The sequence below is a fragment of the Phacochoerus africanus genome, chromosome 1 (genome assembly GCF_016906955.1).
Source record: "Phacochoerus africanus isolate WHEZ1 chromosome 1, ROS_Pafr_v1, whole genome shotgun sequence".
Taxonomy (NCBI): Eukaryota; Metazoa; Chordata; class Mammalia; order Artiodactyla; family Suidae; genus Phacochoerus; species Phacochoerus africanus.
Window position 1 is genome coordinate 114,018,458 of NC_062544.1, and position 23,051 is coordinate 114,041,508.

Consider the following 23,051-nt stretch of genomic DNA (forward strand, 5'->3'; position numbering starts at 1 on the left):
GCAAATACTGACAAACTAAACAGTATGAAAAGTCTGGTACATAAACAATATGAAAGTACCCAGTTCTATAACACACTTAATATAATGAAGAAACAATACAGCCAAATAATTTTTTTTTTGTCTTAATAGGGCCTCACCCGTGGCATATGGAGGTTCCCAGGCTAGACGTCAAATCGGAGCTGGTTAACAAACCTGACTAGTATCCATGAGGATGCAGGTTCAACCCCTGGCCTCACTCAGTGGGAGTTAAGGATCCGGCACTGTGAGCTGTGGTGAAGGTCTCAGATGAGGCTTAGATCCTGGGTTACTGTAGCTGTGGCCGGCAGGTGTAGCTCCAATTCGACCCCTAGCCTGGGAATTTCATATGCCTCAGATGTGGCCCTAAAAAAGCAAAAAAAAAGAAAGAAAAAAAAGAAATAAATAAACTTTAGGAAGTTCCTGTTTTGGCTCAGCAGTAATGAACCCCAACTAGTATCCATGAAGATGTGAGTTTGATCCCTGGCCTCACGCAGTGGGTTAGGGTTCCAGCATTACTGTGAACTGCAGTATAGGTTCGGCTCGGATCTGATATTGCTGTGGCTGTGGTGTAGGTCAGCAGCTAAAGCTCCAATTAGACCGCTAGCCTGGGAACTTCGGTATGCTGTGGGTACAGCCCTAAAAAAAAAAAAAGAAAGAAAGACTAAATAAATAAAATTTTAAAGCTATTTCAACAACTCTGAAAGTACAAGCCAGGTATTTTTTAAAACAGCAGCTAGAACAGAGTCTAGTAACTTACAACTAGTGCTGAAATAAAAGTGCAATTTTATAGGAAATATAAGAATGTATCGCACAGGAGTCCCCATTGTGGCACAGTGGAAATGAATCCAACTAGTGACCATGAGGAAATCGCGAATTCGATTCCTGGCCTTGATCAATGGGTTAGGGATCCATCGTCGCGGTGGCTGCAGTGAAGGCCAGCAGCTACAGCTCCAGTTAGACCCCTTGTCTCCTGGGAACCTCCATATGCCACAGGTGCGGCCCTAAAAAAAAAAAAAGAACGTTTTGCACAAAGGGTAAACAATGTGACTCAGCGGGATAAGAACCCAGCTAGTATCCAGGAGGATGTGGGTTCCATCCCTGGCCTCACTCAGTGGGTTAAGGATCTGGCGTGGCTGTGGCATAGGCAGGCAGCTACAGCAGTTCCAATTCAACCCCTAGCCTGGGAACTTCCATATGCCACAGGTGTGGCCATTAAAAAAGAAAGAAAGAAACAAAACTTTCTTTCACACATACAATGTATGGACCAGGCTGCAATGTAAAAATAAAATTAAAATGTGTAACTATGGTTCACAAAGTTTAAGAAACACTGCTCTAAAGTAGACACTTATTTTTCTTCCTTTTTGGCTGCACCTGCAGCATAGAGAAGTAGTTCCTGGGCCAGGGATTGAATCTGAGCCGCAGCTGCAGTATATGCCACAGCTGTGTTAACAACAGATCCTTAAAACCACTGCACCACAGTGGGAACTTCTAAAGTAATAAGTCTTAATTGTAGTTTTGTGAAACACCAATATGTCTTAAAAAAATTACTTCTGGGAATTCCCGTTGTGGCGCAGCGGAAACGAATCCAACTAGGAACCATGAGGTTGGTTGCGGTTCGGATCTGGTGTTGCTATGGCACAGGCTAGCATCTATAGCTCCATTTTGACCCCTAGCCTGGGAACATCCACATGCCACAGGTGTGGCCCTCGAAAGACAAAAACGACAAAAAAAAAAAAATTATTTCTGGAGTTCCTGCTGTGGTGCAACAGGATCAGCAGTGTCTTACAAGTGCTGGCACACAGGTTTGAGCCCCAGCCCAGTTCAGAGTTAAGGATCCGGCATTGCCACAGCTGCAGCATAGGTCACAACTGTGGCTTGGATCTAATCCCTGGCCTGGGAACTCCATATGCTGCATGGTGGTCCAAAAAAAAAAAAAAAAATTTCTTTCTTTTTTCTTTTTTTTTTTTTAGGGCCACAGCCTCAGCATGTGGAGGTTCCCAGCCTAGAGGTCAAAATGGAGCTATAGATGTTAGCCTATGCCACAGCCATAGCCATGCAGGATCCAAGTCGCGTCTGTGACCTACACCACAGCTCAAGGCAACACTGGATCCTTAACCTACTAAGCAAGGCCAGGGTCAAACCTGCAGCCTCATGGATGCTAGTCAGATTTGGGTTTTTTTGTTTGTTTGTTTGTTTTGCTATTCCTTGGGCCGCTCCGGCGGCATATGGAGGTTCCCAGGCTAGGGGTCGAATTGGAGCTATAGCCACCGGCCTACGCCAGAGCCACAGCAACGGAGGATCCGAGCCGCGTCTGAGACCTACACCACAGCTCATGGCAACGCCGGATCGTTAACCCACTGAGCAAGGGCAGGGATCAAACCCGCAACCTCATGGTTCCTAGTCGGATTCATTAACCACTGCGCCACGACGGGAACTCCCTAGTCAGATTTGTTCACTGCTGAGCCATGAAGGGAACTCCAAAAAATGATTTCTGATTCGTTAATGTACATGTTCTAATTAAATGTTTCTTAAAGAAGTAAAACACTGATTCATACCAAAAAATGTGCATGGGATATTTCTGAAAGGTAAAGACCATCATGCAATCCAATGGTAAAGTCTCATAAAGTCAAAGAGGTTTGTAAGCTGCACTACAGGACACCAGATTCAAGGCAATGTTATTTCCAACCTAATACAGAATAATTCATTTCTTTAAATTATCTGTGAATGATTCACTTCTCCCAACTTAACAAAAATCAGTTATTACAAAACAAACTGTTCTTGAAGAAAGATTATTCGAAACATCCTTTCATGTTTCCAACATCCAAAGCGTAGTCACTTTATTCTATAATCCAATGAAACCATATGAGAGTTGCTGCTGTGGTGCAGTGGGTTAATCCAACTATAGTGTCTTGGGTCACTGCAGAGGCAAAGATTCGATCCCCAAATCAGTGCAGTGGGTTAAGAATCTGGCACTGCCACAGCTGAGGTGTAGGTGGCAGCTGTGGCTCAGATTCGGTCCCTAGCACAGGAATTTCCATATGCTGCGAGTGCAGGCAAAAAAGAAAAAAAGAAAAATGAAACTATGAAGAACCAGAGATGATTTTCCTACAATTACAAGCAGGGAACTTTCACAAAGCACAGTAAAGTCATCTATAATCTTCTATAAGTCTTACATATACAAACTATACTACTATAAATGCTTAATTTTCATCCTGATTTTCAAAAGAATTCATATTAAAACTTTCTTTTTTTTTTTTTTTAATGGCTGTACCCCCAGCATATGGAACTGAATCTGAAGGTCTTTACCCTTCAGGCAGCCACAGCTGCACCAACAACGGACCCTTAACCCATTGTGCCGGGGGTAGAGGTCAAACCTGTGCCTCCACAGCAACCCAAGCTGTTGCAGTCAGATTCTTAACCCACTGTGGCACAACAGGAACTCCCCTATTAAAACTTTTTTTTGTTTTTTGTCTTTTTGCCATTTCTTGGGCCGCTCCCGGGGCATATGGAGGTTCCCAGGCTAAGGGTCGAATCGGAGCTGTAGCTGCCAGCCTACGCCAGAGCCACAGCAACGTGGGTTCTGAGCCGCGTCTGCAACCTACACCACAGCTCACAGCAATGCCGGATCGTTAACCCACTGAGCAAGGGCAGGGACCGAACCTGCAACCTCAGAGTTCCTAGTCGGATTCGTTAACCACTGCACCATGACGGGAACTCCCCCTATTAAAACATTTTTGACAAGAAGATTTTTTTTTTTTTTTGGTCTCCCACAGTTGTAACTAGTTGGAGATTTTTAAATCTAGTTTTAAAATAGTACTTCAAACTAGAGCAATAATTACCATGTTATCCTCTAAAATACACTGTGGTAAAATTCTCTAATAAAGTTGTCTTAAAAGTTAAGAAAACCTGTTTCCAGATCTTTCATTTGGTTTGTACATTTACCTATACTGAGACTTCCATATTGTTTCGGAAGATTAAATTTTTAGTATCTTTAAAAACAAAGAAAGCTTTGTGGCATACCCAATTCACATTGCAAATTCTTATTGCTAGAAAGCAAAATATCTATATTACTTCTAAAAAAAGAGCAACCAGTTTCTGACAGTTGAAGTATACACACAGTCACTATCAAATTACGATTATCTGGTCTGCACAGCACTTATCCTTACTTGAAATTATCAGTTTATTTGTGTCTGCCCTTCCAAACATATATATAAATGCAAAGTCCTATCTTGCTAACAAAGTATTTCCCAGCACATAGCATAAAACACAACACTGAATAGGTCTTCAAATATTAACTAAATTAATAGTAAGTACCGTTAAGAACACGACAGGCTTCCTCAGAGTCGAAAATCCGTTATCACTGGGGAAAACTACTCACCATTAAGAACAAGAATTTGGATAAGATCATAAATCCATTCAAAAAACCTATGATCTTAAGTCTTTAAAAAATACTAAAGCACACTAGCAGCAAGTATTCATTAAAACTGTCAAGTATTTTCCTTATACTTTGTCTCGATTTCTTTCTTTTTTTTGTCTTTTTAGGGTTGCACCCACAGCATGGAGGTTCCCAGGCTAGGGATCTAATCAGAGCTATAGCCGCCAGCCTAGGCCAGAGCCACAGCAACACAGGATCCGAGCCGCGTCTGTGATCTATACCACAGCTCACGGCAACGCCAGATCCTTAACTCACTAAGAGAGGCTACGGATCAAACCCACATACTCATGGATGCTAGTCGGGTTCATTTACCACTGAGCCACAACTGGAACTCCTTAATTTCTTAAATTTCTATAATATTGATTACTAATGCACTAAGAAAAAACTACAGGAGTTCCCATCATGGCACAGTGGTTAATAAATCCGACTAGGAACCATGAGGTTTCGGGTTCCATCCCAGGCCTCGCTCAGTGAGTTAAGGATCTGGTGTTGCCATGAGCTGTGGTCTAGTTTGCAGACACGACTTGGATCCCGCATGGCTCTGGCTGTGGCGTAGGCTGGTGGCTACAGCTCCGGTTAGACCCCTAGCCTGGGAACCTCCATATGCCACGGGAGCGGCTCTAGGAGAGGCAAAAAAAGAAAAAGAAAAACTGTAACAATTATTTTAACAAAAATCAAACAGATCACCATTCAATTAAAAAATAAAATAATGACTTTTCTTATTAGTAAGTACCTTTTCTTGAAAGACAACAGCAGTTTCCAGGCCTGGCATGATGTCCAGTAGGAGTCTGCAAGCTGCAGTGTTTAAAGGGGGCTCTCGGCTTGTCATCACATATGCATTCACCAGCTGTAAAGAAGGAATACTTTTCATCTGAAATTCAACCCAATTAAATTAATGAAGTCTAATAAATCCTTAATACAGTCCTATCACTTGCATGAAGGGATTAAAGAAGGCTATACCTAACATTACTTATTAAACCTTTATTATAGGTATGATCTGATCCTGCTGAGCCATGATAACACCACATATAATTTCTTCCACAATTTCAAAGTCAAATCCCCCAAAACAATTTAGCAATGACAGAAATTAAAGCTCAAGAGGCATCACAAAGAATTTACTCCCCATTCTCATATACACATTTCAGAAGGATAAAGTAGACCAAGATAAGCCTCCTCTCACCTCTTTCCACCTCATTCTTGACAACGGCTACTGAAAAACTTGAATTTTATATTTTATATATATAAATGTATTAATAAAACTTTCCTTCTAGCACTCATCAAATATTTACTAGATCTCTAAGTGGCACTGTGTTATTGCTAAGTATACAACAGGGAATAAGACACAGTCCCACCATCAAAGGGTTCATAATGCAACATAGGTGACAGCTGGGAAAACAAATACCATAAGTACAGGATGCAAAAGAAGCCTGCAGAAGGCCCTACAACCCTGCAAAGGAATCACAGAAAGCTTTAGAGAGGAAGGGATTCCAATGAGAACATAAAGGACAAGTAGGAATAAATAGCTGAGGAGCAGAGGGCCGGAGAGGAGGATTAAAGGCAAAGAACTGAAAATTGAGACAACAAAGGCCATAACAGACTGAGTTTATAAACCAAGTAAGAAATTTAACACTTATCTTCATGGCAGTGGGAAACTACCAACGGATTTTAAGCAAGAGAGTGCCATGATCACTTTTTGCATTTTATGAAGATTTCTTAGCTATAAAGTAAAGAATGGGCTGGAGAAAAACACAAAAGAGAAACCAATTAAGAGAGTACTGCAGTAGTGGCTAAACTAAGGTCTGGCAACAAGGACAGGAAGAAGTGGAGGGATTTGTGATGGTTAAGGGGGAGAGAACAATAAGTTCACAGAATAAGAGTGCTTGGAGGAATAGAGGATAATATCTAGCTGCCTAGGAAAGGACACTATTACTGAGCTAAAGAATAAGAGAAAGAGATTGTGGGGCAAACTGGATACAGAGAATTCAAGGTGCCTGTGGGAAATATCCATGTGGTAATGTCTAGAAGGCAATTGGAAGTGATCTGAATCAGAGAAGAGATATCAGAGATAGAGAAATAAAACTGGGTGTTAATATAATACAGATAATAATAGTTAATAATTACTGAGCCCCCATGTGCCAGGTTCTAAAGTAAGCAGATTTTTTTCATGCTTAATTTTATTCAGGGATTATAAAAACATTTTTAAAACATTTTAAGGTAAGAACTATCATTCCTATTTTATTGATTAGAAAAATAATAAGGCTTAGAGAATATAAAGTTTGGAGAGGCTTAAGTTGCCTAAAGATCAAAATGTCAATGAACAGTGGACATTTGCACTTAAACTCAAAACATCGATCCCAAAGCCCATGCTCTCACGCATCATGCTATTCTGCCTCCAAAAACAAGCCTAAAAGCGACAAGTTATTGAACAATTACTATGTTCAGGAGCTGTGAGTAATACATACCTTTTCTTCGCCCCTCATTTACTCCTCAACAGACCTACATTAAATAAGGCACCTTCCTCTCCCTCCACATGCCCAGTACACACACCCATAGTGTCACTGCAGAATCATGCTGCACACATCACTCTTATTTTTCTATTCAGAACCCTAGAGGACGCCTATATTTCCAAACTCGAAATGTCCACAAATGCCTTGGGAACCCTCAGCAATACTCAACAAAACACACAACAAAGAGAAAACAACTTGGCCTCACCAAGACTTTGGTAATAAAGAAGTCTATGATTACTCTTATTTCATCAAACCAATACTAAATTAAAAAATCTACCCAGTATATTCCCAACTTTGTCAAGACCTCAGAAGAAAGCAAACTATTTATAAAAAAACAATAATGGTACAGTATCTGCTGATGGTAATCTCTAGAGGAAAGAAAGAAGTAAACCTACTGCATTCATGAAATCATCATTCTTGAAGAGTATTCTCAGCAAGTGGCCCAGCATACACTCTGGATCAGCTCGACCTACCAAAAGAGGGGAGGAACAAAGGAATGAGTTCGTTATCCCAGTCAAGCAACTTAGATCTCTGGAAAGGCACCTGGGTTGTTCTAAGTACCACTAAAAGGCCAGCAGAAATTAAAAGAAACAAAGAAAAGACCCTTTTTGATGACCCTTTAGATTTCCCAAGAAATATTTTTTAAAATTAAGTGACAATAAAAAATTTGAGACACTGCTCTCTAACCTTCCCATCTCCCAGTATATTGCCTATGTTAATGCTGAACTAAATAAATGGGCACTAGACCCAGACGAGCATCACTAAGAGAGTATATAAGGTCTACAAAAGAATCATAAAGGAGCCTAAAAGAAGGAAAACCCCTGACTTTCCAGATAAAGGAAGGAAGCACGGCTTCTTTTGTTGGGTGGCCTGGAGAAGACAGGCTCCAAGCCCAATCTCTCAACTATAACGCCAACAGCAGCAGAAATGTGTCTTCAAACCTGTAATGACACACCAGGTTTAGGGGAGGAGGGCATCCTACCAAGCAATCACCAAGTCTAAAGATAACATATCCTTGGCCATCTTAACTTCTGGAGCTCCCAGAAAGAAAGGAGGCCAGGAATCTAGTCAACACAGAGCCTAAAAGATTTAGGTAATTGTTGGAAAAACTATTAGTTTGCTTTTAAAACAGACATCATTATTTTATTTAATTTTCCCTTTGGAGTGGCAAATTTAGTCAAAAGATACAATTTAGGATAAAGAAAAGATTTAAGCTGCTAATATAAAGTTTTTTCCAAGCTGTAATTAATATGCCAAATTCACAAAAACAGAAATTAGAGAATGGCATCTTAAAAACAAATGTAGAGGAGTCCCCATTGTGGCCCATCAGAAACGAATCTGCTAGTATCCATGAGGACAGAGGTTCAACCTCTGGCCTCACTCAGTGGGTTGTGGGGTCCGGCATTGCCGTAAGCTGTAGCGTAGGTTGCAGATGCAGCTTGGATCCTGTGTTACTGTGGCTATGGCATAGGCCGGCAGTTGTAGCTCCAATTCAACCCCTAACCTGGAAAACTGCCATGTGCCATAGTTGCAGCCCTTAAAAAAAGACTCTAATTACTTTTCTCTGTTTATAAAAGATGACATGCAGATCCTTATTTTTATTAATAAAAATTAGGCCCAATGACAAACATTGCTTAAAATAAGAGGTAGGGAGGAAAAAATTGGCTTTAAATTTCTACTAAAAAAAGAAATATCAGGAGTTTCCGTCATGGCCCAGCAGAAATGAATCTGACCAGAAACCATGAGGTTGCAGGTTTGATCCCTGGCCTTGCTCAGTGGGTTAAGGATCCAGCATTGCTGTGAGCTGCGGTGTAGGTCACAGAAGCGGCTTGGATCTGGCATTGCTGTGGTGGTGGCCGGCAGATGTAGCTCCGATTAGACCCCTAGCCAGGGAACCTCCATATGCCACAGGTGTGGCCCTAAAAAGCCAAAAAAAAAAAAAGACATAGCATTCTCTTTCTTTCTGGTTATCATTTCATCCTTTCCAAGGCAATGTCACTAAGCATGATCACCTCTTTTTAATTCTTTCCATAATCTCATGAATTAACTTAATTTCTTTTCACTTTCGTACTTCCTCATGCTCTGATTGCCTCACTGATGACATGAGTTAAACAGGTGAATAATTCTCGAAGTCACAAGAAGGGATATCTATGGAGTTCCCATCGTGGTGCAATGGAAATGAATCTGACTAAAAACCATGAGGTTGCAGGTTTGATCCCTGGCATTGCTCAGTGGGTTAGGGATCCGGCATTGCCGTGACCTGTGGTGTAGGTCACAGACGTGGCTTGGATCCTGCGTTGCTATGGCTTTGGCATAGTCCAGAAGCTGTAGCTCCGACTGGATCCCTAGCCTGGGAATCTCCATAAGCTGTGGGTGCAGCCCTAAAAAGCAAAAAAAACAAGTAGGGATATTTAGGACAAGAGCAGCAGGTAATGTCACATAAACAATTGGACACTGAATCTGAAATGCCTAGCTTACTTGCATTTGGGAATAAAAGATTAAGAAATAGAAATAAACCTTGGAACATTCTGGTAGATATATAATAGTCTCATTTTTATAAGTCCCACCATTCCATCTTTCCACATACAATATCTCAGACTTTTCCCTCCACAAAGCACTGCTTCTGGCTTTATAAAGAGAAAGTTTTTATGAGAGTTCCCTTGTGGTACAGTAGGTTAAGGATCTGGCATTGTCACTGCAGTGGCTCGGGTCACTACTGTGGCGTGGATTCGATCCCTTGCCCAGGAACTTCTACAAGCCATGGACGAGGCAAAAAAGAAAGAAAAAGAGAGAAAAAAGTTTATATGTAGTGTGAGCCCATATGACCTAAGCTTGGCCCACTGGTAATTTCTCCTAGAAAGAACATAAATGGCAGTCTCAAGTCCCACATAGTTCTATATTATAGGTAATTCCATGCCAAAATAAAAACATTAATATGAGATGGCATAATTCAGCTGTTGCGATACTAAAGCAGACATCAAGAAGTTTTGTTTTTGTTTTACTCTTATGGTTGCACTAGAAACATATGGAAGTTTCCAGGCTAGGGACTGAATCTGAGCAGCAGCTGCTGACCTACACTGCAGGTACGCCAGTGCCAAATCCCCCAACCCAATGGGTGGGGCCAGAGACCAAACCTGCACAAAAAGTCTGTTTATTATTCAAGGTTCCAAGTATCAATCTCGTAACTAAAAGCAAGGCTCTGAATGCATTCTCAACCACATTTCCCCATTAGTAAAAAGATAAGTATTGTTGTTAGAAAGATAACGGCACATCTTTTAGTTTAAAAGTCAGAAAGGAAGAACACATTTTTCTCTCATTAAATCTTTGTAATCATAGGAACTGAGTCAAGAAGGCATGTTTATAATAATTTAGTTCCTTTTAGTTAGTTATCTTCTATTTGATTGGTAAATATTTAAAATACTTCCATTTTTCCAGGAATTTATTTTTTTCTCACTTGCCCCCACCATGGGCAATGTTTTAACAAACAAAAGGTCTCAGCATAAAAGATGCTATTCTAATTGAAAAATACTCCTTATATAAAGCAGTTTTCTTTTTTGAGAAAGTTAGAACCAGACTTAACACAGGTCTCACCAGGATGTCGATCATCAAATGGGTCTGGATCCCCCTTACGATATTCTTCAGTTTCTTTTTCAATCAATTCAGACATCCTAGCACAAATGGAAGATAGAGTCAATTCCAGACAAGTTTAGCAAAAAAGAGTATCACCACTTACAACAGTCAATTCAATGGTCAAGGTACAAAATGAAAGCAAAATATCAGAATAAGCTCATTTTCCTGACAAACATAAAGATTTCATAAAACAATTTCCACTTCCAAATTCACTCTTCTCTCCAACTGTCTTAAAAAATAGCACTTTCATCCCCTCAGAAGGCAAAAAAATCTAGGAGTCATCGTTAAAATATTCCTTTTCTCTTCATCTCCCACGGTAATTCCTATTAGCTCTACCTACAAAATATCTCCTGACTTCAATCATTTCTTTAAATCTCAACCATTTCTACCCTTGTCCACACCACCTTCCTGGTCTACTTGCAACGGCCTTTTCCCATGCTTGACCTGACACAATTCATCTCCAACTTTTTTTTTTTCAGGCCACACCTGCAGCATATGGAATTTCCCAGGCTAGGGGTCAAATTGAAGCTGCAGCTGCCAGCCTATACCACAGCCATGGCAACACCAGATCTGAGCCACTTCTGCAACCTATGCTGCAGCAACACCAGATCCTTTAACCCAGAGAGGCTAGGGCTCGAATCCACATCCTCACAGAGGCAACATTAGGTCCTTGACCTACTAAGCCACAATGGGAACTCCTGTTGTTTTGGTTTTTTTTAAGTATAGTTGATTTATAATGTTATGTTGGTGTCAACCATACAGTAAAGTGATTTAGTCATACATATATAAAGGGTATGTATGTGTAAGACTCTTTTCCCTTACCAGTTATTACAAAATATTGAACATGGTTCCCTGTGCTATACAGTAGATCCTTGTTGGTTATCTACTTTATATATAGTAGTGTGTACGTGTTAATCCCAAACTCTTAATTTAACCCTCCTCTCCCTTAGTAACCATAAGTTTGTTTTCTATGTCTGTAGCTCTATTTCTATTGTGTAAATAAGTTCATTTGCATCATTTTTTATTAGGTTCCACATATAAGCAATATTATATGATATCTGTCTTTCTCTGGCTTACATCACTTATGAAAATCTCCAGGTCCACCCATATTGCTGCAAATGGCATTATATCATTCTTTTTTGTGATAATTGTTTTTTATTCACATATTTTGTGAGATAAGAAAAATCATTTTTTGGAGTTCCTATTGTGGCACAACGGGACTGGCCATGTCTTGGGAATGTTACACAGGTTCAGTCCCTGGCCTGGCACAGTGGGTTAAGGATCTAGCATTGCTGCAAGTGCAGCTTAGGTGGCAACTATAGCTTGGCTCTCACCCCTGGCCTGGGAACTCCGTATGCCCAGCATACGGAGACCGGTCAAAAATGAAAAAAAGAAAGGAGTTCCCGTCGTGGCGCAGTGGTTAATGAATCTGACTAGGAACCATGAGGTTGTGGGTTCAGTCCCTGCCCTTGCTCAGTGGGTTAATGATCCGGCGTTGCCGTGAGCTGTGGTGTAGGTCGCAGACGCGGCTCGGATCCCGAGTTGCTGTGGCTCTGGCGTAGGCCGGTGGCTACAGCTCCAATTCAACCCCTAGCCTGGGAACCTCCATAGGCCGCTGGAGCGGCCCAAGAAATAGCAACAACAACAACAACAACAAAAAAGACAAAAGACAAAAAAAATGAAAAAAAAAAGAAAGAAAGAGAAAAATCATTTTTTGAGTACCCTAATAAGCAAGACTGATTTAATCTATTATAATGACAATCAAATATAAGGCTATCACTCTGGCAGGGCTCATTTCCTCACTGCCACAAAAACAGGCCCCAGTTCATTCTCCCGTGGATGTCTTTTTCAGTCCCATTTTCACTATTCCTAAAAACTCTGTTTCTTCACTTTTCATCAAGTCATATTCTACCAAATTTCAAATCCCTGTTCCAAGGAACAAGCCCATTGGAACCGGAGTTAAAACCTAGTGTTCTAGCCTTGGCTTTCCACTACCTGGCTGTTCCATCTTTTGCAAGCAGCTCTAAGGATGGCTAGCTTTTAACAACAGCTCTGTGATATTTTCAGTGACAAAAGCAGAAGCTGAAGTTCAGAGAAGTGTCTCCTACAGTTCTGGTCCACAAAAAGTCCTCAAACATTTGTTGAGTGAACAGAAGAAACTCAATTATTCAAATCACTTACATTCTCCTAACCCCTATAACATTTACAAACCATACTGCACTATCTAGCACTTCACTATACACTATTTTACACTACTACACAGTGTTTTGTATCTGTTAGTTGCCTTCCAGAAAGTTATCTCCTTGAAGACAGGGCCCCTCTATTTTAGGCTTTGCACTGCTGAATATCATAGCATAATAACAAAGTTCAGGGTCAAATACGATAATGGATGTGAAATAATCCTAAAAATTAAGTATTTTTAGTGTACAAGCTCAATATTTTTTGAGTGATTAAGGGAATCTACAACTAACATTATCAACCCACTTATGACTCTCCTCTTTCAAAGTTACATCAATCAATAATCCACATGAATCAATAATCCACGTGTTAACTGAACACTTATGATTCTTTAATTCACTGTGGCTACATTTCAAGCAGCTTGTGATTAGTAGTTCTTAATCTCTAATACCTCTACAAATGAAAATCTACTTTCCACTAGTCAGCAATAAACCTTTCCCTAAAAAAACTGTACTTTCACATGTCCCCCATGTATCAAGAACAGTTATAAACAAAGCATTTATCCCTCCTTTCATAAGATCATAGTTCTTTTTTTTTTAGGGCTGCACCCTTAGCACACAGAAGTTCTCAGACTAGGGGTCAAATCAGAGCTGTAGTTGCCCGCCTACATCACAGCTCTCATCATATTTTTTAAAGGGGGGGAAAGGGGGGCACATGAGATCTGTGCCGTGTCTGCAACCCACACCATAGCTCACAGCAACACCAGATCCTTAACCCACTGAGCAAGGCCAGGGATCAAACCTTGAGTCCTAGTCGGGTTCATTATCACTGAGCCACAATAGAACTCCTTGATCATAATTCTTTCTATCCCTAAAGAATAGATCACTCCATAAACAAGGTTTTTTTCACTGCTACGATATCAAAGATTAGATGTTAAGAGCCCCACGTTCCAGTGCTTCTTGCTTAGAAAAACCATGTGGGAATTTTAAAAAACCTTAGAAAAACTTTTAAAAAAAGGAAAAGAAAAACCATGGGCATTGCTCTCCAGCCTTTATCACATTCTCTCCTCAACACATTCAGCAAGTTCAATAAAATTACGTCACTGGGCTAGTCAATGTCTGAGATGACACCAATAAAAAGGAGAGGTACCTGCTTTCAAAAAGATTACAACTGGAGTTCCTGTTGTGGCTCAGTGGTAATAAACCCAACTAGCATCCATGAGGACCTGGGTTTGATCTCTGGCCCAACTCAGTGGGTTAAGGATCCGGCGTTGCAGCGAGCTGTGGTGTGGGTCACAGATATGGCTCAGATCTGGCATTGTTGTGGCTGTGGCATAGGCCAGCAGCTCCAGCACTGACTCAACCACTGGGCTGGGAACTTCCACATGCCACAAGTGCGGCCCTTAAAAAAAGATAAAAAAGAAACCACCTCGGAGTTCCCATCGTGGCGCAGTGGTTAATGAATCCAACTAGGAACCATGAGGTTGCGGGTTCGGTCCCTGCCCTTGCTCAGTGGGTTAACGATCCAGCGTTGCCGTGAGCTATGGTGTAGGTCGCAGACACAGCTCGGATCCTGCGTTGCTGTGGCTCTGGCGTAGCCCGGTGGCTACAGCTCCGATTCGACCCCTAGCCTGGGAACCTCCATATGCCGCGGGAGCGGCCCAAAGAAATAGCAAAAAGACAAAAAAAAAAAAAAAAACCACCTAACTTACAATTTAGTGAGGAGGCAAATATATAAAAAAAACTATAGTACAATATGGTCATTAAAATGAAGGGCAAATATTTAATATTTACATATGAATAAAAGGAATATTTTTTAAAGGGGGGAAAGGAGAGCCCAAACCTACTGGGATGTCAAAGACAGAGAAGGTTTTATAGACATGATTCTTGAACTGCTTCTTGAAAGGACTAGAGTTTGCCAGGCAGATATACCAAGGAAAGGCATTTTAGGCCAAAGAAAGAGCAAGTATATAGGCACAGAGGCATTGGAAAATAAGGTTCCATTCCTCATTAAGGAGAATGACACTACAAGGCAAAAAAAGGAAGCAGAGGTCAAATCATAAACGGCCTCATAGGCCACTCTAAAAAGTTTACATTTCATTCTGTAGGAAAAGAGAGCCAGGGAAGAATTATTAGCTGAGATATAACAATCAGATTTGTGTATGAGACAAATGAATCTTTCAGCAAAGAGGATGATGTATTAGAAGATGGTAAATGGAGAGAGAGGGATAATGCACACTGCCTAATGAGCCAGTCAAGACATAATCAATACCTAATGAAGGAAGTGAGAATGAGAATAGGGAAGAGGAAGCAGAAATCCTCCTAGTAGAGGAATACACTAGGGAGACTGGTTTTCAGTTTTTAATTTAAAACCATTTACACCAAGGTAGGGAATACTAAAGCACAAGCGGTGAGTGAAGAAGAAGAAGGTAGGATGAAGATAAGCTCTATTTTAGACACAGTATGTTTAGGTGTCAGTAAACTAACCAGGGAAAAATGAGTATAGCAAGCAGCTAAGAAACAGGTCTGAAATTTTTTAAAAAGAGTGATCTAAATTAGAAATAGAAATTTGAGGAGTTCCTATCATGGCACAGTGGAAACAAATCCAGCTAGGAACCATGAGGTTGCAGGTTCAATCTCTGGCCTTGCTCAGTGGGTTAAGGATCCAGCATTGCCTTGAACTGTGGTTTAGGTCACAGACGCAGCTTGGATCCCGCCCTGCTGTGGCTGTGGTGTAGGCTGGCAGCTGTAGCTCCAATTAGACCCCCAGCCTGGGAACCTCCATATGCCAACCATATGCCAAGGGTGCAGCCCTAAAAAGCAAAAAAAAAAAAAAAGAAAATATGAGAATAATTTTTAAAATCATGGACAGAGAAAAAACTATCTAGGTAGAGTATTTAGGGTGAAGAGAGACGAGAACCACAAACAAAACCTCAGGGCTAAAACACTGGCAGGGAGAAGAACCCAGGAAGGAGAAGGAAGACAAAAGGGCGTGAGAAGGGAAGAAATTTTAAAAGAATTCAAGAAGTACAGAGGTAAAGACTGGTTGTAACAAGGGGGGAAAAAATGGATTTAGAATTCACAAAATAAGACTGTTCTCTATCATTCTCCAATTTTTGCTAAAAAAAAAAAACAAAAACAAACTTAACTGTTCATACCTGGTAAGGATAGGTACCATGTCCTGCCCACTGCCATGTTCCTTTTCCCACTGCTCCAGCAGGGTAGTGAGCTCAGCTTTGGAGTCCACATGTACCGCTACTGTAGACATGGCTTGGCCTAAGGAAAAAAACAAAACAAATCAACTCAGGCAAATAAATGTGATGTACTTCCTAGAAAAGGAAAAGTGAGGAGGGAGGAAAAAAGGATGAGCAAGCAAGGGAAATAATTAAAGCAAGCGAAATTTAATCTTTGGACCCTGTAGGTAATTTATGGTACAGTAGGAAATCTGGGATTGGGATCCTGGATACTCATCAAGTTATGACCAACAAGTCTTTTCACCTCTCTCAACCTCAGTTTGTTCAACTATCAAATGAGACTGGAACTGGATCAAAATCATAACTCTTAACCTTCCTAGGATCAGGTACCCCTGGTTTTCAGAAATTCACCTTATGCCACTTGATTTTTATGAAAGACCTATATTACTACCTGTTTTTGCTAACCCAAAGAAATCCAGAGGGTTTTCACTCTTATGAAAAGTAAAAAATAGCACTCAGGAATTTCCACTGTGGCACAACAGGATGAACAGTGTCTCTGCAGCTGAAGAGACACAGGTTCGATCCCCAGCCCAGTGCAGTGAGTTAAGGATACAGTATTGCCATAGCTGTGGTGTAGTTCACAGCTCCAGCTCAGATTCAATCCCGGGCCCAGGAACTGCATATGCCACAGGGAGGCCAAAAAAAAAAAAAAGCATTCAATGTTTGTTTTGCAGTGAGCTATTATAAAGGCAGTGGGGGGCGTTCCCTGGTGGTCTAGTGGTTAGGATTTGGCACTTGCACTGCTGCGGCCTGAGTTTGATCCCTGGCCTGGGAATTGAGACCCCACATCAAGCTGCTGCCCACTGAAGCCAAAAAAAAAAAAAAAAAAAAAAGGCAGTGTGCACCCAAGAAGTGACAGGGTCACCACCAAGATCCTTTCACCAGAACTACATTCAGCATCAAGCTACCAAAGCTCTGAACTGTGTCTGTGAGCATCTATGCTTTATCTCAATTTTTGTGCATCCATTAGCAAGCTGTGTCCTAAGGAAATTGCTTCTTCACTTATGTCACTTCAGTGCTTAAGAAAGGTTTCACAGGGAGTTCCCGTCGTGGCTCAGTGGTTAACGAATCTGACTAGGAACCATGAGGTTGCAGGTTCCATCCCTGGCCTTGCTCAGTGGGTTAAGGATCCGGCATTGCCATGAGCTGTGGTGTAGGTTGCAGACGAGGCTCGGATTCCACGTGGCTGTGGCTCTGGCGTAGGCCGGCAGCTACAGCTCCAATTCAACCCCTAGCCTGGGAACTTCCATATGCCGCAGGAGTGGCCCAGAAATGGCAAAAAGACAACAACAAAAAAAGAAAGGTTTCACAGAAACGCTCAGCAACCTGTACCTACACACCATACTACAATAATTCCAAGTCTAGATCTCTGAGAATATTTTTTTAATACAGGATGTAGCAAAAACTACTCCCAGAAATATTTTGCTCTTGTAAGTCTTTGCAGAAAAATTATATAAAGATAAGCAACATATTCCTGTTAATTTTCTCCCCCCGCTTTTTAGGGCCACACCCACAGCACATGGAGATTTCCAGGCGAGGGGTCTAATCGGAGCTACAGCTGCCGGCCTATGCAACACAGGATCTGAGCCTGCCTACACCACAGCCACAGCAACATGGGATCCGAGCTGGTCTGTGACCTACACCACAACTCACGGCAACACCATATCCTTAATCCACCGAGTAAGCCCTGGGATCAAACCCGCAACCTCATGGTTCCTAGTCATTCGTTTCCAGTGCACCATAGCAGGAACTCCATATTCCTGTTAATCCTTAACAAACGATCAAGAAATGAAGTGGATATCATTACCAACATAAAAGTTCAGAAGAAATATTATAAACCCATTTTTCCTTCAGGCTTTCTAATCTCAGACCTGATCTCCTGGAATGAGGATTAGAGGTCGGAGAAAGGCAGAAAAAGTTACTGGGTTGAATGATCAGCCCAGGAGTATACTAGGACAGGTAGCTGAGACAGGCTCTGAAGGAGCCACATGAGGCACCACATGGGGAAGAGAGGTTGATAAGGGACTCCAAAAGGGTTAATTGAAACCCAAATGTTTAGATGGTTTATAGATCAACTTCTTTGCCAGAGTCTTAGGATCAAAACATCAGATCTTGTCATGCAAAATGTGCATTTTCATAGAAATAGCAACGGTTCTATAAAAAGTTTCACTTCAAGAGTGCCCACTGTGGCACAACAGGATTGGAGGTATCTCTGGAGCACTAGGACACAGGTTCAATCCCTGGCATGATGGGTTAAGGATATAGCATTGCTGCAGCTATGGCTCAGGTCACAGCTGCGGTTTGGATCTGATCCCTGAGCTGGGAACTCCATATGCCTTGGGATTGCCAAAAAAGAAAAAAAAAGTTTTACTCCAGAAAAGCAATACTAGCTGATCTAGCATCATTGTTCACTCCTCTAAAGATACTACCATAATACCAAAAGAGTTCTCCTCGCTGTGGCACAGTGGGTTAAGGACCCAGCATTGTCTCTCAGCAGAGGTTCCCTCCGCGGCCTGGTGCAGTAGATTAAGGATCTATAGGTCACAGCTGCAGCTCTAATTCAATTCCTGGCCCGACAACTTCCATGTGCCCTGGGTGTGGCCAAAAAAAAAAGACCAAAAGGAAATATATCTATAAAAGATATTGCCATCTACTCTCTAAATTTTAAATATTTTTGTTTTAACACAGTTGAGTTTTGGGGGGGTTTGTTTGTTTTTTGGGGGTTTTTTTTGCTTTTTGCTTTATTTTGTTTGTTTTTTAGGGCCACACCCTCAGCACATGGAGGTTCCCAGGCTAGGAGTCTAATCGGAGCTACAGCTGCCAGCCTATGCCACAGCCACAGCAACACAGGATCTGAGCTGCGTCTGCGACCTACACCATAGCTCACAGCAACGCCAGATCCTTAACCCACTGAGCAAGGCCAGGGATCAAACCCACAATCTCCTGGTTCCTAGTTGGATTCGTTTCTACTATGCCATGATGGGAACTCCCAAGTTGACGTTAACTGTAATAGGAGACAGTGATTCATGTCACCAAGGCTACTCCTAAATCCAAAGGAGAACAAGTATTTCCAAAACAAATATGAAATTAAAAGGCTTTTTTCAAATTTTCCTCATGGCACAGTGGGTTAAGGATCCAGCACTGTCACTGCAGCAGCTTGACTCACTGCTGTGGCTCAGGTTCAATCCCTGGCCCAGGAATTTCTACATGCCACAAGCATGCCCCCCCTCAAAAAAAGCTTCTTTTCTACAAAGAACACCCATTTTCAGTCTTTTCAGCCAACATCACAAAAAGGAAATACTGTGACCAACTAATATGGACTTCTGACCTTAACTTGAGAAAATCCAGGATGTATTTTTCACTGCAATCTACTAACTATATACGTATTTCAACAAATAAGTTTATTTGGAGTAATTACAGATTTATAGTTTCAAAGACGGTAGAGAGAATCCCATATATCCCTCAGTCAGTTTAGGTTCCCCAATGTGATCATCTTATTTTACATAGCGTCAAAATTAAGAAAATGAAAAGTGGTACATTATCATTAACTGAACCCCAGACTTGATTCGTACTTCAGCAGTTTTCCCATTCATGTCCTTTTTCTGTCCCAAGATCTCATCCAGGATACTACATTACATTTAGTTGTCATGTCTCCCTCGCATTATCTGGTCTGTGAAAGTTTTTGAGTCTTTCCTTACCTTTCATGACCTTGACAATCTTGAAGAGTATTAGCCAGGGGATAGAATGGGGCAATACTTTAACCAACTTTTCTCCACAGTAAACTTTTATGCTAAAGTAAAAGATGTAGAAACTGGGCAAAGCAGTAACATATGTTAACACCAGAACTAATTTCTTAAGACACATCCTAGAAGTGCAAGAGAGAGATGGTGGCTTTACTAGTGAATACTACCAAACATTTAAAGAATTAACACCAATCCTCAAATTTTTCCAAAAAACTGAAGCAGAGGGACACTTCCTAATTTACTCCATGAAGCCCACATCACCTTGATAACCAAAGACAGATAAAGACATCCCAAGAAAACTACAGACCAATATCTCTTATGAAAATAGATGCAAAAATCCTCAAAAAAATACTAGCAAGATGAATACAGCAGCATATTAAGAGGATTATATACCATGACCAGGTGGGATTTATCCCAGGAATACAAGGTCAGTAAGACATATGAAAATCAATTAAAGTATCATAACACACTAATAGAATGAAAGAAAAAAATGATCATTTGACATAAAAGCATCTGACAAAATCCAACATCCTTTTGGAATAAAAACATTCAATAAAATGGAAACAAAAGAGAACTTCCTCAATATGGTAAAGGGCATTTTAAAAAACCCACAGCCAACATTACCCTCAGTGGTAAGACACTGAAAGCTTCCCCCTAAAATCAGAAACGAGAAAAGGATCCATAGTTTCACCACTTAAACACTGTACTAGAGTTCTAGCCGAAGCAATTAGACAAGAAAAATAAAAAGCACCCAAGTTGGAAAGGAAGAAGTAAAATTATCATTACTCAAAAATGATATGACCCAGAGTTCCCATCATGGTGCAGTGGTTAACGAATCCGACTAGGAACCATGAGGTTGCAGGTTCGGTCCCTGCCCTTGCTCAGTGGGTTAACGATCCGGCGTTGCCGTGAGCTGTGGTGTAGGTTGCAGATGTGGCTCGGATCTCGTGATGCTATGGCTCTGGCGTAGGCCGGTGGCTACAGCTCCGATTTGACCCCTAGCCTGGGAACTTCCATATGCCGCAGGAGCAGCCCAAGAAATAGCAAAAAGACAAAAAAAAAAAAAAAAAAGATATGACCCTATCCTAACTCCTAAAAAAACTATTAAAAAAAAAAAAACTATTGGAGTTAATAAATTAGCAAAGTTACGGGACACAAGATTAACGCACAAAAATTAGTTGTATTGCTATACACTAGCAATGAATAATCCAACAAGAAATGAAGAAAACAATTTCACTTAAAATAGCACTAAAAAGAATAAAATATTAAGGAATCAATTTATCCCAAAAAAGGCACAAGTTTTGAAAACTACAAAACACTGACAATAAATTAGAGGCCCTAAAATAAATGAAAAGACATTATGTGTTCATGGATTGGAAGACTTAAGTCTTAAGAAAACAAGCAAGCTTCCTTATCTTGTTTCTGATTTTAGGGAGAAAGCTTTCAGTCCTTCACCACTGAGTATATCATTAGCTTTGGGTGTGTGTGTGTGTGTGTGTGTGTGTGTGTGTGGTGTTTTTTTTTTAATGCCTTTTACCACACTGAGGAAGTTCTCTTCTGCTCCGTTTTGTAAAGATGGCAATACTCGGAGTTCCCACTGTGGCACAATGGGTTAATGATCTGGCTTGTCTCTGTTGCAGCACTGGTTCTACCCCTGGCCTGGAACAGTGGGTTAAGAATCCAGCATTGCTATTTGGTTGTGATTGTTGTACACCTATAAATGTAATAAAATTCATTAATTAAAAAAAAAAAAGAATCAAGCATTGCTGCAGCTGTGGCATAGGTCTCAGCTGCAGCTCAGATTCAATCCCTGGCCCTGGAACTTCAAGATGCTACGGGTGTGGAAAAAAAAAAGGCAAAACTTTCCAAAGTGGTCAACCATCAATACAATCCCTACCAAAATCCTAGTGACTTTTTTTGAATTAATGGAAACATCAATCCTAAAATTTAAATGTAACTGTAAACAAATGATAAAAACAATCTTTTTACTTTTTTGTCTTTTTGCCATTTCTTGGGCCACTCCTGAGACATATGGAGGTTCCCAGGCTAGGGGTCAAATCAGAGCTATAGCCACAGCAACGCAGGATCCGAGCCGAGTCTGCAACCTACACCACAGCTCATGGCAATGCCAGATCCTTAACCCACTGAGCAAGGCTAGGGATCATGGTTCCTAGTCGGATTCGTTAACCACTGAGCCATGACGGGAACTCCGACAAAAACAATCTTGAAAAAGAAATAACCTAAACAATCTTGAAAAAGAAGAAAGTTAGAGAATACTTACGATTTCAAGACTACAAAGTACAATAATCAAAACACTGTGGTACTAGCATGAGAAGACATACATACCAATCCAACAGAATTGAGTCCAGAAATTAAATCTCATATTTATGGTCAACTGATATTCAACAAGTGGGCCAAGACCAGTCAATAGGGAAAGGATTTGTTGAAAGACCATTAGACCATTACTAGAAAGACTAATGGTCTTTCAATTAGTTGTGCTGAGACAACTGTATATTCTCATACAAAAGAATGAAGTTGGATCCTTGCCTCACATCACATACAAAAATTAAATCAAAATGGGTCAAAGACTTAAACGTAAGAGCTCAAAACTGTAAAACTTTTAGAGGCAAACATAGGGTAAATCTTCATGACCTTGAAATTGGCAAGGGATTTTCATTTAACATCAACAGCAAAAGCAACAAAAGAATAAACTGGACTTTATCATTTAAACTTTTGTGCATGAAAGTACATTAACAAGAAAGTGAAAACACAAACCCAAAGAATAGGAGAAAATATTTGCAAATCATGTATCTGGTAAGGATTTAGTATCCATAATATATGAAGAACTCACACAACTCAACAAAAAAAAAAACTGATTCAAAAACGGGCAAAGTGGAGCTCCCACTGTGGCACAATGGGATTGGTGGCATTTTGGCAATGCTGGAATGCAGGTTCAATCCTCAACACAGTGGGTTAAGGATCCAGCACCGCTGCAGCTGCAGCTTAGATTGCAACTGCAGCTTGGATCTGATCCATGGTGTGGGAACACCATATGCCTGGGGTAGCCAAAAAAGAAAAAAAAAATTTGCAAGGAACTTGAATAAACATTTCTCCAAAGAAAATATACAAATTGCCAACAAGTACATGAAAACATATTCAAACATCAGGAGTTCCCCTGTGGTACAGAAGATTAAAGATCTGCTCGGGTCACTGCTGTGACACAGGTTAGATCCCTGGCCTGGAACTTTTACATGCCACAGGCAAAGGAAAAATAAGTAAATAAAAGG

At 40.8% G+C, this 23,051-nt stretch overlaps 1 protein-coding gene across 8 annotated transcripts in view; it reads right to left on the reverse strand.

The window, feature by feature from the left end:
• The window catches only part of DCAF1 (DDB1 and CUL4 associated factor 1), a 79,302-nt gene that overhangs the window by 51,092 nt on the left and 5,159 nt on the right, over positions 1-23,051 (reverse strand). For all 8 annotated transcript variants that reach the window (XR_007134360.1, XR_007134361.1, XM_047775469.1 and 5 more), the window contains exons 2-5: positions 15,926-16,043; positions 10,552-10,628; positions 7,356-7,429; positions 5,187-5,300 (exon numbers count right to left, since the gene is read on the reverse strand). Coding sequence is in view for 6 of the 8 variants with exons in the window: in XM_047775469.1 (XP_047631425.1) it covers positions 5,187-5,300; positions 7,356-7,429; positions 10,552-10,628; positions 15,926-16,035 (375 nt within the window). In the remaining 2 variants the exon portion in view is untranslated. The remainder of the gene's footprint in view (positions 1-5,186; positions 5,301-7,355; positions 7,430-10,551; positions 10,629-15,925; positions 16,044-23,051) is intronic.